Source organism: Lemur catta, chromosome 16 (genome assembly GCF_020740605.2).
Source record: "Lemur catta isolate mLemCat1 chromosome 16, mLemCat1.pri, whole genome shotgun sequence".
NCBI lineage: Eukaryota > Metazoa > Chordata > Mammalia > Primates > Lemuridae > Lemur > Lemur catta.
The window spans coordinates 49,106,617-49,123,278 of record NC_059143.1 but is presented as its reverse complement, the minus strand read 5'-3'; the positions used below and the strand labels follow the sequence as shown (position 1 = coordinate 49,123,278).

The following is a 16,662-nucleotide window of genomic DNA, read 5'->3' as shown; positions in this document are numbered from 1 at the left end:
GTCGATATCTTCATCCCTAGATCTTAGGCTTTAATAACAGGATATTAGCAGATGTGACAGAAGCAGAAGTTTGAAGACAACTTGTGTGTCTGGGCTCCAGCTAAATAAATTCTAATTGTTATAAGACATTGAGATTTTGGGATTGTTAGTTACAGCCTTATTGTACTTATGATCAACTAATATACATACACAAATCTATTTTTGTGATGGTAAATGTCACTAGAAAGGTCTTAGAAACATATTCAATGAGCTAGAAAATGCATGCAGAATCAAAATTGAATGCCACATACATATTTATAAGAAATATGACTCTTCCTGGTACCAATACTATGAGAATAATTCAAAACAGTGTTAGGCTGTAAATATATTAGTTTAATCCAATTAAATGGATAAGGAGCCTATTAAAAAGTTATATAATTATATTTGCATGAATCAAGCCATAAAATTGAGAGAGGATATAAAAGAATTAGTTAGAGCTTAGTTTAGCCTCAAAAGCTATTAGGTTGCAACAAAAATGGTACAAAGTATCATTTATAGGACAGTGATCTGTAATCCCTTACTAACACAGCAAATATATTAAACAAAATTAACAAACAAAAGGTTCAACATGAAAGTCTAGGTCTTATGAACATTACATATGAATGTCTATAGCTTTAGATGAAAAACCCCAGCCAAAATTTCTGATAGATAAACACACTTAGCCAACTGATGACACCCAAGTTGCTTATCATAATATAAATTTCATCCTAAGTAGCTGTTTTTGGATGTCAAGAAAATATAATTAAGTATAGAAATAATAACCAAATTACCAAATATTAATAATTTCCTGTTAAATTTAGAAGCATATATACAAACCATTATACATTGAAATAGGTTGCATATCTGACATTTGAGTACTTTTTAAGCATATTAGAATATTTAAAAGACATTGAGTATTGACTTAGACTTGTGAACTTAAGTTGAAAAGTACAATAAAATGGTAATAAGTTTGTAACTTCATTAGCATGTTTAAGAATCACCATATTTATCATTTTAATTTATTAGATTTATCTGAGTAGAACTTGGGAATATTTTGTCAGTAATTAAAAAACAAAAAGCAAATGGAATATGTTAAATTAATAAAATAATTTTATTAAAGGTTTTAATTAACTACATTTATGTAAAGGAGCAAACATTGATAAATTTTCCCTCTCAGATTAATTTTGATAATTATTTTATCTATAAATAGAATAAAAAATTATACTTGATAATTTTAATATAAATTTTTTAATTTACAAATTCAAAATCACACATGTTGAAAAATCAAATATCTGCTTTTCATATTACACTTTAATCAAAAGATAATTTAAAAACTCAAAAGAAACTCAAATGTTTCAAAGCAATAAAAGCTCACATTAGTATGAAAATGATTTCTGATTACTAGGGAATAAATGTGGATCCTCAAAAATGTCATCAAAATTATTAGGGTAACTATTCTTTCAGGATTTTATAAGTAGTTCAAGAAGATTGTTTTACACTATATATTAAATTTATTAAATTTTAATTTCAGTTACATATAAATGTAGATATAATCTAAAGATATAATTACATCTAGATTACATCTAGACATAGAATATTCAAAACCAGCCCATCAATAAAAATAATGAAATTTTGCCAAAGTAAATTAAAATGAATATATAATAATTTATATTACTATTTAAGGAAAATTTTAAAAATTAAAAACAAAAAATGAGGCAAATTAGTACCTTTTCAAAGATAGTAATATATACATCTTAAATAAGATAACTGATACGTAATAGTTTCCTGAAAGAAAATCATGCGTATTTATTATGTAAAAAGTTGCAATTTGGTCAGGAGCATGAGAAAACAGGCAATTCATAAAAACTTATTTAATGACAACACGATACTTGAATTTTTTTATTATGGCCCCATCAAAAATTTTGTGACTCTGTAAGCAAACATTAAGAACATTGCACATCTAAATTTGTGCAGCAGAGGGCACTCTATAAATCCTTAATTTTCTGGTCTAATCAATTTATTCTGTGTCAGAGACATTTTCATAATTGATGAATTCTATAGTTAAATGTATAATTGAAATGTATACTATTGTCATTCAATTGGCCTACAAAAAGACAAAAGAAAACCTAATATTTACACTTAAGTATATTGCATATTTCACATATACATTCTTTATAAGAACAAAATTCTTTTCTCTAATATGATGACATAACATTTTGGAACTCATATTGCTAAAGTATATAAAATTAGCAGGATCTAAAAGATAAACCATGAACAAAAATTATTTTTATGGAAAGATGTGGTTATATCTCTATGCAATTATTTGATACTTTGTTAACTATCATGATCCCATAATAATTAGAAGTTAATTTTGGATATTTAGACAAAAATATTACTCAAATATTTCTCAGGGATGAAAGGTCCTGAAATGTTAATATCTACAACTAAATATTAATCACTTTTGAACTGTAGGAAATTTCATTGAACAATATTGTCAGCATTTTCTGAAAGGGTCTATTATCAAAATGTTTTGCCAAATCAAAATAATATATACATTTTTCTCCAATCCAAATCTAGAGTTAGTATTGAATTGTTAATAAAATTTTTACAAATATACTTTTTAAAATTTAACTTAATTTTTTTTATTTCAGCATATTATGGGGGTACAAATGTTTAGGTTACGTATATTGCCCTCCTCACCGCTCCCCTCACCCCCAAGTCAGGGCTTCAAGCCTGTCCATCCCCCAGAGGGTGTTCATCACACTCATTATGTATGTATATACCCATCCCCTCCTCCTCCTCCCATCTGCCCAATGCCCAATGAATGTTATTCCTATATGTGCACTTAGGTGTTGATCAGTTAAAACCAATTTGATGGTGAGTACATGTGGTGCTTATTTTTCCATTCTTGGGATATTTCACTTAGTAGAATGGGTTCCAGCTCTATCCAGGAAAATACAAGAGGTGCTATATCTGTTTAGAACTCAGGAAAATCAGCAAGAAAAAATCAAACAACCCTATTAAAAAGTGGGCAAAGGACATGAACAGAAACTTTTCAAAAGAAGACAGAATAATGGCCCACAAACATATGAAAAAATGCTCAACATCTCTAATCATCAGGGAAATGATAATCAAAACCACAATGAGATATCATTTATATCCAGTGAGAATGGCCTTTATCAAAAATCCCAGAGCAACAAATGTTGGCGTGGATGTGGAAAGATAGGAACACTCATATACTCCTGGTGGAACTGTAAACTAGTGCAACCTCTGTGGAAAGCAATACGGAGATACCTCAAAGAGATACAAGTAGATCTACCATTTGATCCAGCATTCCCATTACTGGGCATCTACCTAAAAGAACAAAAGACATTCTATAAAAAAACTTCCACACTCAAATGTTTATAGCAGCACAATTTACAAATATGCTTTTAATAAGCAACCTATGTGTTGTTTTGGAAATGCACTCCCAACTATTTTTAATTATATCTTTCACCTAGGTGTTCTTAGGTGCAAAGCCATATATTACTAATTTAATTTAAGAAGAGCTGTATTTTTAAAAATACGTTATGCTGGCAGATCTCCAGGAGGGCCATAGAACAATGCTTGGAGGTCAAACATCCAAGGACAAGACCTACTTTCTTGCCATAAAACTGGCCCTGTGAAGCCCCCACTGCCTGTAGCCTTCCTGCCTGTTGCCTATACTCTCATCTGGTGTCAATTATGTACTCAGGAAGCAAATCTATTCAAATTAGCTAATTTGACTGGGAAAAAATATTAATACCTCAAAAAATCTCTAGGAGGTCTCTAAGGAACACATGCATCCAGAAACACTAATGATAAACCATAGAAATCTTCCCATGAGCACATTATTATAGCTACCATTAAGGTACTGGTATCACAGCAGGACCTCAATATCACCAGTTTGAGACAAGGAGTGATGTTACTAGGGATCAGAGGACACAGTACCTCTGGAAACAAGATGTAGCTACTGCAGCTGCCTCCCTTTTCACCAGGGTGAATTCTAGGTGTTCTCCACTTCCTTGGAGCATTAGCTTGGGCTTAAAAGTCTAGGTGGTAACATCTGATTAGCTGTTCCTAGGTAAAGTGTCTACACCCTCATTGCAAGGGATACTATGGTAGAGATCTACTAGCATTCTACAACCTATTCAGAGATGTAGATGCTATTTCATTAGGTAGTAGTTTGCCCAAGCCCAAAATAGATATTGGATAGTCAAAACACAGTAAAGATTTAGTGAACATTGCATTTGTGAAGTGAGTTAATAAATAAAGGAGGCCTGAATTTGTAATATGTAACCACATTAAACAATATTAACCAGATTTGCATGTGAATTTATTCATTGTGTCAATTGAGAAATATGTATATATTCATGAAATATAAATCTCTTTCATATATATATAAAATATACTATGAAGCATTTTCAGTTTGCTGCACCTTCTCACCAGGATTTTAAATCTCATTTTATTAAGAAAAAAATCAGCATTTAATGAAGCAAAGCATATAATTGGAGCATACAAATTTTCTTATGTAGAAAATAAATTAGGTGGCACGTGGTGGCTCACGCCTGTAATCCTGCACTCTGGGAGGCCAAAGCGGGAGGATCCCTTGAGGTCAGGAGTTTGAGACCAGCCTAAGCAACAGTGAGACCTCCATCTCTACCAACAATAGAAAAAATCAGCAATAGAAAAAATGGGTAGAGTGGTGCATCTGTAGTCCCAGCTACATGGGAGACTGAGGCAGGAGGATCACTTGAGCTCAGGAGTTTGAGGTTTCTGTGAGCTAGGCTGACACCATTGCACTCTAGCCCGGGCAACAGAGTGAGACTCTGCCTCAAAAAGAAAAAAGAAAAAGAAAAAGAAAGAAAAAAAAAGAGAAAGAAAATAAGATAACATGGAAAAGGAGGATGGAAGCACAGCTTAAATAACACAAACCAAGCATATTATAAGGGATGAAGGTGCTATCTATAGGAGAATTTGAAAACTGAATCTAAATGTTAAAACAGTTCATCGATAATTCATCAGAAATATATAAATTCTCAGTATATAAGAAGCTTTCGTATACTGAATGATTAGTCCTAAAACTGAACCGTACTCAGAATGCAAATAAAACAATAAAGTTTAGTTTATTTGATGAGGAGGTTCTAGGTAGAAACAATGGTAAAAATGAGCCCTGAGTTTCCCAAGCTGATTTTGGTGCACTAGTCAAGAGAATTTTCCCACTAGATGGGAACATAGAAAAAACTGCATTCACATCTCAACTCAAGCCACCCACTTGCTGTGATTCCGGGAGGAAGAATTTAAAAGATTTGCCAGACTTATAGTAATAGCATATACAATATTCTTGGGAAACATTCTTTTGTGATAGAAAAAAAACAGTGCAATTGCCTCATGGGGATTGCTCGCAAATGTTGATTCATGGACACATGCACCATGACTCATTCATCTATGAGATTGTTTCCTTAAAGAGGAGAGAAAGGCGACAGAGCCAAATCAAAGGCTCCTTTTCCCTCTTACTCTTTGGACTGTCTATGGTTCAGATACTGAAGTTGCTGAGAATTAGAGAATTTACTTACTCTTAGGATTGTTCATTATTCCAAGGAACTCAAAATGTTGTGTATATGTGTATGAGTGTGCAAAGATAGCACATGCATATCATTAAACTGGAACCTTAGGACAGGAAAGTTTACATCTAGGAAAAAGCAGCTTCACATCACTCTTCTTACATCAGTGAAGTAGCACGTTGAGTGGGCTTGAAAGAAGTCCATGACAACCAAAGAGTTAAATCCCCCCAGAAATAAAAACACAAGGTTAGAACATGAGCAAGACCTATAGGTTTAGATAAAACTTACTGGTAATGTGTGTACAAACCTAAAAAATTTAATTTTATTCTCTTTTCTACTAATGTTGATTGTCTCTGTTAGGAACTTATACTTGGTGATAGAATAATAAGAATTTATTCTGTACACAGAATCTTGCATTATATTACAATCTATTTAATATGGTGAAGTATAGACAAAGAATGTGAAGAAGGGAATTGGTGGCATTCATAAATATCAGAAGGACTAATGGGAAGCTTCTGGCTGTCAGAAAATGAATGGCAAATAAAGAGCTCATAGTATTTGTGAAAACCTATATTTCTATATTTATCCCTTTTTCAGTACATTGAAACCAGGGAAATTAAAACCACTATGTAATATATACTTATATTTATATATTGTGTTATATATCCCTATATATTCCCCTTGATTTTCTTTCTTTCTTTTCTCTTTTTTTTAGATACAGGGTCTCACTCTATTGCCTAGGCTGGAGTGCAATGGCATGATCATAGCTCACTGCAGCCTGGAACTCCTGGGTTTAGTGATACTCCTGCCTCAGGCTCTCCAGAAGCTGGGATTACAGGACCACCATGCCCGCTTTGCTTTTCTGATTCTGCCCATTAAGAGTTTTATAACTAAATATACAGAGAAAATAATTATGTTTAGATTGGGGACCACATTTTAAAGTGCACTGAATAGTCCACATTGTGGTAATAATTTTTTAAGCTGATACCAAAAGAAGAAATATATATATATATATTGAGTAATTATACTACCAGCCCCTTTCCAAGACATTATTTGTGTTTGATCCTTACAAGAATTCTGTGAAGAAGGCCATGACAGATTGCATTTTGGAAAGATAGTTAGCACAATGATCCCATCCTGTATGCACTTATTATTAAAATGATTTTGACACTCCTTCCCCTGAGAGTACCCTTCTCTCCCTTGAACTTGATCAGCCTTCACCAATAAGTAGGTCAGATATGATGCTATGGACTTCCGAGGCACAAGCATTAAAATGCCAGGTATTTCACTCTGCGCTCTAAGATGTTCACTTGCAGCCTAGCCAGTACGCTGTGAGGAAGCCAAGCAGCCACATGGATAGATCACATACAGTTGTTGCAACTGAGCTCCCAGGTGAAACAAGATCAACTGCCAGATATATGAGTGAGTGAGGCTTCAGATAATCCCAATCCTGAGCTGTCCAGGAACCCCCAGCCTGGGAGCCATCCCAGCTGAAGCCACATATAAGAGATAAGCTGTCCACGCTGAGCCCAGCTCAAGATTCACAAACAGAATACATGGTGGTGGTGGTTGTTTTAACAACCATTGTTTGAGAAAGTTTGTTATGAAACAATAGATAACTGGAGCATAACATCACTACGCCTATTTTCACAAAGAGGCAATGGCCAGTACCACTTAGCTAGAATATGTCAGAACAAAGAACGAAGATGAATATCCAGGTCACTTAGACACAAGCCTAGTGCTCTTTCCTCTACACCACAATGATCCCTGTCTAGAACAGCTTTTCCTGGAATCAATACCTCACAAGTTATGGTTTGTCTGTTATTAAAATTAACATATTTATTCATTTTTATTGACTCACCAAAGTCCAAGAAAGCTGTAAAAATTAGATAATACACTGGATATTTTAACTGTATACATTAAGAATTTAAATACAATTATAGTGAATCTACCAGAGATGATGAGAACATGGTTACAATAAAAGTCAATTTAAAAGAATGATAAAGACTAACAAGCTATTATGTAAATTACTTTTCAAAATTCAAAATATGACTATATGTCAAATTGATTTCTTTAATTCTTAAAAGTTAATGACTAAATGTGGGTAAAATACATTATCAAATGGCCCATTTATCAGTCTTAACAATTCTAAGCGGTTTGAAACTCAGACTTGGTTAAGGGAGACAATGATTAGCACTTACTCTCTTTCCTTCCATAAGACTTTTTGGAATTCATCCAAATGCACCTGCAAAGCTGAAATTTCAGTTACTTCATTTTCCAAAGGCAGATTTATTGCTTGCAGTCTCAGCCCAGGTTTCATTACACCATTTCCAGAACTCTCATTCTTGAATAAATCAATACAATCTAGATTGGGTTTCATCTGATTACTTAATTTTAATGGATCAATAACCACACCTTCTTCCTGAAAAACAAAATAAAACAATTATTGTTGAATATTTAAATCTCTCAGGAGAAAAGTCAGAAAGAAAATACATTTTCAAAAGGAAATAAGTGTTATGATACAGCATCAAATTCATATTTTTATTTTCTTGTCAGTGTTATATGGCAAAACTAACTTGCATTCTCCTTCAAACTTATTTTATCCTATGTCCTACCTTATTATAATAAAATACATTACTCAAAAGGTCTGATTTAACTTTTAGTTTGTTTTCTTTTTCTAATCACAGCTAAAAATAACCATGCATAAACTTGAACATCTGTAAAGAATTTTTTTAATGTTGATAAATTCCTCCTTAAAGTTTCTTTTGTCACAAGACACTTGAGAGTTTCAAAGTAAATGTAACTGATTATTTTTTAGCATTCTTTGGAAGACAAGGTAGAAAGAATTTTCAGGAAGCTCTTGAATATTTTCACAAGCTTGTTTCTTGTTTTATTTTAGTTCACTAGTCAAATCTCAAATAGAATTTAACGGGGCATTTTAATAAATATTGGCATCAATTACCAGAGCAGCACACTGACTCAAAAATCTTACAGCATAATTCAAAAACTGCACTAAACTCATGTTATTGATATTTGTCTATAATTTACATTTGCCCTGATTCATGGGTTTTAAATGAAATAAGGCCAAGTTCAAATAAAATCTCAATGAGTAGTCAAGTTTAAGTAAAATCTCAATGATATTTCATTTTTCCTATTTTATTTTTTCAATAGTATGCAGATACTGGGTTAACTAGCATGATTCATCTCTTAATTCTCTCAAGAATTAGTATTGCAATTCTCTAAATCATTGTGAAAAACAATAAAATAGGACATGTGTTGTTCTCCATGGAAAATACTGCGGTCAGACAAGCTATACAGTTGCCAGTATCTTTCTCACTGTGCCCACAGCTGGCAAAGAAACTGGTCAAAATTAAAAAAAAAAAAAAGAAAATCTGATCAAAGCTTCTTCAATAGGTAATACTTATTGTCCTACCAACAGAAGGAATTTCTTGTTTATTCCTCAATAAATAAATGTTTAATATATATCTACAATGTATAATTTGTTCTTGACAATAATGATACAAAGATATTTTAGATGAAATTCCAAGATATCGAGAATTTCCTAGCATAATACATGTGAAGAGAATCCTTCATTTTCTCAAATACAGAGTCTAGTGACTTATAATAATTACAAAAGTTTTGTGAATTAAGGGAACATTATGTGAGCCATGTTCCCTCATCCTTATCACTGCATTCAAACACATACATTAATAAAATGGAATTTTGAGAATATATATAATTTTCCCAAAGAGTACTAATAGCCTGGATTGTCAAATTAAAAAATAAAAAATAAAAACCCTAGAAGGCCAAATAAGCAGAAGTAATCATGTTACTATAATCTTTATATATTTTTTATTTATAGTGGAATCTGTTTATAGTAATACCTATCACAAATTCTATACATTATAAAAAGGCTTAAAATTTTAGATAGAATTGTAGAGGTGCAAGATATTAACTAATATGTATTTAGAGATGGAAGTAAGTAGACAGAGTTAACGATACACACTGATGCTATGCTAAGAGGTAACGTGAGTTTCTAACATTTCCCCAAGTATGTTCCCTGGGTTGTTAACAGTAGTTACCAAATGGAGGAGGAGGGGGAGGAGGAGGGGGGGGGGAGGGAGAGTGGGAGGGGGAAGAGGGGGAGGGGGAGGAGGAGTGTTTCATTGATGGATAAGTGTACAAACTGGTAGAGTAAATAAAATTGTTAAAAAGTCTTTTTTGTGCAGAATTCTCAGAAACTTCAAGATTCAAATCACACCAAGGAATTCTAAGAGTGGATCCTGTGAAGCATTTCCTAAAGGTGCTTGCCTGCAACATCCATTTTATAAAGAGTTAACTGTGAGGCCAGAGTCTCTAATATTGAGAAATATTCAAACTACTCTATGGATCATTTATAATTTTGAAATAATTAGCGTAAATGGAAAGAAATATTTCCAACTATTTTCTTTATACATAAAAATGCTGGGTTCATTTTTGCTATAAAAATCACTGATGCAGTCTGAAATTGGGTCTTCCCAAAATTCATTTTTGAAGTCCTAACCCTCAGTACCTCAGAATGTGACTGTTATTGGAGATAGGGCCTTTAGAGATGAGACTGAGTTAAATTGGAGTCATTATGGTGCCTAGTGATGGTTTCCTTGTAGGAAGAGGAAATTAGGGCATAGACATGCACACAGGAAAAAGACAACATGAAGACACAGGGAAAACATGGCCATCTACGGGGCAAGGAGAGAAGCCTAAGAAGAAACCAACCCTGTGACACCTTGACCCTATACTTTTAGTTTCTACAACTGTGAGAAAATAAATTACTGTTGCTTAACCCACCCAGATGGTGGTACTCTATCATGTCAGCCCTAGCAGATGAATACAGTCACCATTGGGTTTGTCGTTGTCTCCTTCATCCCCACCATTATATATGGCATGACGTTCAAAAATGCACATAATCTCTGGGTTCTTCAGTGGATTTTTTTTCCTTACCTTACTATTTGTGTTCTCCTTTGTAGGAAATTGTCTTTTTACCAAATCCACTCTGATAGACTCGGACATTTGTGAACTAAGTAGAAATTCTTCTCTATGTTGAAAGGACTCTTCTACAAAACTAGGAAGTTTCAGGTCCCGAGTAACTTCAGCTTCTAATGCCTCCTTTTGAGGTGGCAAACTTTGCTTTTTTTTCAGTGCACTCAATTCTTTCATCGTCATCTCCAATTTTATTCTGAGTTGTCTTCCTTCCTCCCTGGCACTGTTCCTTTCTGCTCGAACTTTGCTCCATTTTTCTCTCCAATTGGCAGTGCAGTCTGACCACCATCGCATAGTCTTTTCCATCTGAGCAGCTCTGGCCTTGACCTCTTTAAGTTCCTGCTGGCGAAGTTCTTCACAAATATCCCATTCACTGGTGTTACATGAGTGAGCACAGAAATTGTGGGTAGCATGAGATTGTAGCCCATAAAGAGAGAAACAGGAATTACAGGTATCCTTGGGGGCTGAGGAAGGTGCTACCATGTCACAGTGTGGTTTCATGGATGACTGCTGCATCTGAAACATTTGTGTTTCCTCAATTAATCGATGAATGGAATCTAAATTCATATTTATCCTTTAAGGCCTAAGAAAAGGCAGAAGACATAATTGCACACGTGAAATTCCCTTGCAATTATAACAGCAAGACCAACATTTAAAAAGAAAAATTGATAAAACAATGCATCTTTTCAATATTCCATATTTTACTTTCCAGTGTTACTAAAAATATGGAGAAATTCATGCATTTTAATTATCCTCAAAGAAACAGACATTGCTCATATTAAATTTTACCAAATAAATACAAATAAATATATAAACATGCAATTGGAGATAGAATATGACCTGAATAATTTATTTCAACAAATACAATTCTGTACTGTAACATGGTACACTTCAAAACAAAACTTGTAATATTTATTGTCCACTAACTACATAATGGTTTTCTTTTTCTCTGCTAACTAAACTCTGACTTGTTCAGGTAGAATGAAGAATCTATTAATCTCTGGAAGAATAAGTCACTATCCCAATCTCAGAGGCTAAATCATGATTAGTCTACACCTTCCATAAGGACTTCCGTTTATTGACTATTCACTAGTCTCAAGGCAGGCATATAGCCTGTTTCTGGCTAATGAGATGTGAGGCAAAGTGTTCTGGGAAGGCTTCCCATCTAGAAAATAAGAGAATATCAGAATGAGAAACTGTCTTTCCTCTACCTTCTTTCCGTTTGAACAAAGACATGGTTCTGAAAGAAGACAAGTATAACAGCCATCTCCTAACATTTAAAACGTTGAAACAGAAAGATGAAAAGACCCTGACTAAACTTCTGCATGAAGAATGCATACTTCTGATTTCTTTGCTATGTAAGAAGGATTACCTGTATTTATTTAAGCTATGATGGTTGAGTTTTCGGTTACCTGCAGTCAAAAGCCTATCTAACTGATCAATGAATTAATTTCCTACTACAGCTAATATTGTGATAAGCTCTAAAAATAAAATATGAAAAAGATGCTCCTTGTACTCAAAGATTTTACAGTCTAGTGGATGAGACAAGCCATATAAATTTAAAACTAAACTGTAATAAACATATTTATTCAGTCTTTTTCTTAGTACATAATATGTGTCAAGTCAGACTCTTGGGGTATGTTCAAGGTGACTTAAGGAGTACTGCTAAAGATTCAATATTCAAATAGGTATGTTGAGAATATAATAAGAAGAATCTTTTCTTTAAAATAATTGTTTAAAACATGCATGTTAATTTTCAAATTAATAAAGTTCCATGTTGTATAAGATTACCAGTTTTTATCCTCAGATACGGTTTTCTGGTGTAAATAATCTTAGATGATATTTTATGTGCATGACATTAATTCCTCTCACTTTTTTCATTTGCTTTTATGTAGTTACAGATCATAAACTTCCTCCTTATGACTCATTTATTTAATCAACTGAATGGGTTTCATTACACCAACTAACTTACAAGATAAGCCTTTATTCATTGAGAAAAATAAGACTGTAATATTTTTAAAAGACTAATATTAAGACTACATAATTAAAAGACTTTATAATATTAAAGTTAATATTAATTTTTACTTGTGCAAAAAACATATTTTAACAAGTGTTCTGTAGATGTGCCAAAGCAATTCACTCATTATTACAATACTTACTATAATAATAGAGACTCATGGTTGTAATTATTTTTGTTAGCTTTGGTATATGTCCAATCATGTTTGAATTAGTGCTGATCTGAAGTAATTGTTCCCTTCATTTACTGTATTGTAATTCAGAGGGCAATAATAATATAACTGACTAAATTCCAAAACCAACATTAAAAAAAGAACAAAAGGAACTCTTAATTAGGAACATACCATATATATATATACATATATATATGTATATACACACAAATATATATATATGTATATACACACAAATATGTATATATACATATTCACTATTTAATGATACTTCTTTTGGTTGGAATTCCAAAATGAAAACAGGGAATTTAATTCAGCATATTAAATTTATCCTTGCCAGTTTGCAAAATAAATCAGTATCATAAAGTTGTAATGTCTTTAAAATGTCTCATTAACTTTTATTTCACTAGTGTTTTGAAGACTCTATAATTGGATTCTGGTACATTGAGATCTTGCCTACCAATTAACTATGTATTTTTTCACATCTGACTAAATAAAAATGAGTTGGGTTTAATCATTCAGTCCTTGAACTTGGATAGTATTTCCTGTTCTAAAACGTTTTCTCAAGCAAGGATAACTTGCTTGAGATTGGGATAGTTAATAAACATATGTATCTATTAAAGTATTCATTTTCCCTATACATACATGCGCACTATTTGTGTTTTTATCTCAGACAACTGAGAAAGTATTTGCCAGTGGTCGTAGCACAAGGCCGTTGATATATTAGAAAATATTTTAATGCTGTTGACTCTTTGGTTCTTGTGCTGATTTTTGTGTTATAAAAATACTCATACAGTCAGGCTACCATGATTCCTGGGAATAATTTTTAATGAGTACATAACCAAATAAACAAAAGGTGAAGGGTCTACAATGTATATATAATGTTACTTCACATATTATTTCTTTCCAAAGAGGAGCAGACATGTGTAAGATGGTAGGCTTCAGACTCTATTTGTTCAAGTCCTGACTCTGCCACCTTTTAGACAGACGATCTTGGATAAATTACATAAACTGCCTTTGACTCATATCCTTATTTATAAAAGGTGACAAAAACAGCATATGCTTTGTTGAGTTCTTATGACTCTTAAATGAAAAAAATTCCTGCAGATTTTCTAGCCTGGGTTGTCTAGTAGGTAACACAAAAGTTTCTCTTATGCCATACAAGTCATTAGCGTATCACCTCAGACTATTTACTATTTAATTTTTTCAGTTTCTTTTCTCTCATTTGAAAGAGAAATAGTGTACTTAAAAAACAGGGAGAATATAATGAAAAATTAGATTTACAAAAGTGCTCTGAATTTCATGTAATAAAGATATATTCTCAACTTCTAAATAATATTAATATGAATCAGTGGAAGACTCAGTACTATTATTTTCCCCACCTTAGTGATATGGAAACTAGGGTGTAAGGCTCTAAAGTATCAAGCCAACCAGTTTGGGAATCAAGGAAGTCTGAATCACAGCCATTGCCTTCTCAATCTTTTAGATTATTTCAGAAATAAATTTGGTGTACTTCCATTTTAGATATTTTTATCCTAAAATATCTCCTATTAAATAACACAAAAATTAGTTAACTGGTTCTGACATTGTCCTTTGAGTTAATTCAATCTCCTCATCACAGCTTAAAGGAACTGTAAGGCTGGGGCCTGTCTGTCCCTCCAGCCTCTTCCTCTCTGTCATTCCAACTTCATGTCCCAAGCTTCTTCAGCCACCACGAGTGTGCCTGCTCCTGGCAAAACCTCACCTCCCCATTCTCCTTTGTGTGATCTGGTTGCTATGCAGCAGTACCTGCCCTTCCCTCCACAGGCCCACCCTTCCCTGGCTTCTCATCCTTCAGGTGGGAGCTTATGCTTTCTTGCTAATGGCACCTGTGACTCAACTCTTCTAGATACCTTCAAGGCCCTTCATTGGAGAGGATTACCTACCATTGGCCTACCATGAAAGTGAACAAAATTGACATCACTTCTGCCATCCTGGGATGTTGCTAATAATAATAAACAATAAACCAAACTAGGAATCATAAATTTTAACAAAGTCTTTGAAAGAAGTAAACAGTGTATTGTGATCCAAAACATCCCTATTTACTTAGCAAAGTCCCAAGTGGCATTTTATGTATTATCTGAAGAATGAAGTGGGACAGAAAGAAAAGCATTTTTGGCAGAAGTTACACTATCATGGCAGATAAAATAGAGTCTAAAAAGATTTTTGTTTTATGGTTTACATTATTGTCTTCCCTTTACCTATAGGAAATGCATGCTACATGAAACTTTTTGGATTTTTTTCTCCTAAGAGGCATAGGACCTATAACGTATACACAATATTGACAACAAAAGCCATAAGCAATGAGAAAATATGTTAATGCAGATTTAAAACACAATACTAAAGAAACAATTATTATTATTGTAGGATGCCATCCATATACTCCGATAACAAAGAGAAAAGGAAGGATCAGTTTTTAATATTCAAAAAAGAAAAATACCATATTGTATTATAAAATGTGGCCTGTCAAACATGCAGAAATGATTAATATGAAAACATGCATTTTGTATGGGTCTAAAGCAAAAAAAAATGTATTTTGGGGAATGTTTTGCAAGAGAGCACAGAATATTAAATGTGAAGACTAAAGTTGTGACGAGATAAATGAAACCATCACAGTGAACAGCCATATGGCATCACATGTTCGTTGTTCAAGTTTTCCTCACGGTTAAATATTACATTTTAAAAATCTTTACACTGTGGCAAATTATATGGACAGTTACAGTCTATGCTTGTTGGTACAAATGAGAGATTTTTGAAATTGTATAGAGTCAGGAAATAATTGCGCAAAGCAGGCAACTTAATAATATAAAATAAATTTGAACAAGTTCCCAATAATTTAAACCTTAGATATTTTACTTTCCAAAAGCATTGTAGTATAAAATAAACATAAACACTCTAAAACATATATTTATTCTTGCCAAGAGTCATTATTGAATTATACATTGCATGATCTGATCAGATAGAAATTGTGTTCATTTTAAAGAATTGACATGGAATTTATATAGTAAGCACTGCCTTTTGTTAGAAGATTCTTCATTGTTTCCTGTCTCTTTAACCTCTTACTATTTACTAATATGGTTGAAGCAATGTGTCACTGTTTCAAATCAATGTGATGCCTTTCTTTTAGGCTAGGCTTCCAGTAAAATCATTTGTGAATAAAATACTCAGACAAAAGAATATGTTTCTAAGATAATACTCAATGATTTAAAAAATCTCCATTTCTTTTAAAATAAATTATTCCAGCATAACCACTCCACATGGTAACTTGATATTATTGCTGTTTTCTATGCTTTAAAAAGGTTTAAAAATTACATTATAATAATAACCTTTTGGGTCAGACATGGAAAGTGACCAGTCTGACCTTTCTGGTATATGAATAAAGGAATAAAGAGAAATCCAAAATCTATAATCCATTTTATAAAGTGTCAATTTTCTTTTTAAAGCATCATTTGTAATCAGTCTTGGAAAAATAAAATTCCTGTTTTCTGGCAAGCTCATCATCTTGAAACCTTTACAGTGCTTTGTCTGCCAAGTACAAATTTAGGTTCAGACAATTTAGAATTTCTTGGTGGATACATTATTTAGCAACTCTTACACAGTACTTGGGGTGCCAAACAGGTTCAAGAAAGTCCTGCTTTAAAATATTGCTGAAATTCTTACCAGTGTACAAATTGTGAGACATAAAGAGATTTTATCTAAGATTTGAGTTTAGCAGAATAAATATATTTCTCCTAATAACATATATAGTATTTATACTATTTATTACCTATTTGTATGGAAACCTGACACTTGTTGAATTCATCAGCATTTTAAAA

The 16,662-nt window shown here is 32.8% G+C and overlaps 1 protein-coding gene across 1 annotated transcript in view; it reads right to left on the bottom strand.

Moving 5' to 3' along the window:
• The window catches only part of CCDC102B (coiled-coil domain containing 102B), a 73,167-nt gene extending 61,961 nt beyond the window's left edge, over positions 1 to 11,206 (bottom strand). Inside the window, exons 1-2 of the mRNA XM_045527633.1 lie at positions 10,581 to 11,206; positions 7,802 to 8,022 (exon numbers count right to left, since the gene is read on the bottom strand). Of these exons, the coding sequence (XP_045383589.1) occupies positions 7,802 to 8,022; positions 10,581 to 11,186 (827 nt within the window). The 5' untranslated portion in view covers positions 11,187 to 11,206. The remainder of the gene's footprint in view (positions 1 to 7,801; positions 8,023 to 10,580) is intronic.
• Positions 11,207 to 16,662: the final 5,456 nt, after the last annotated feature.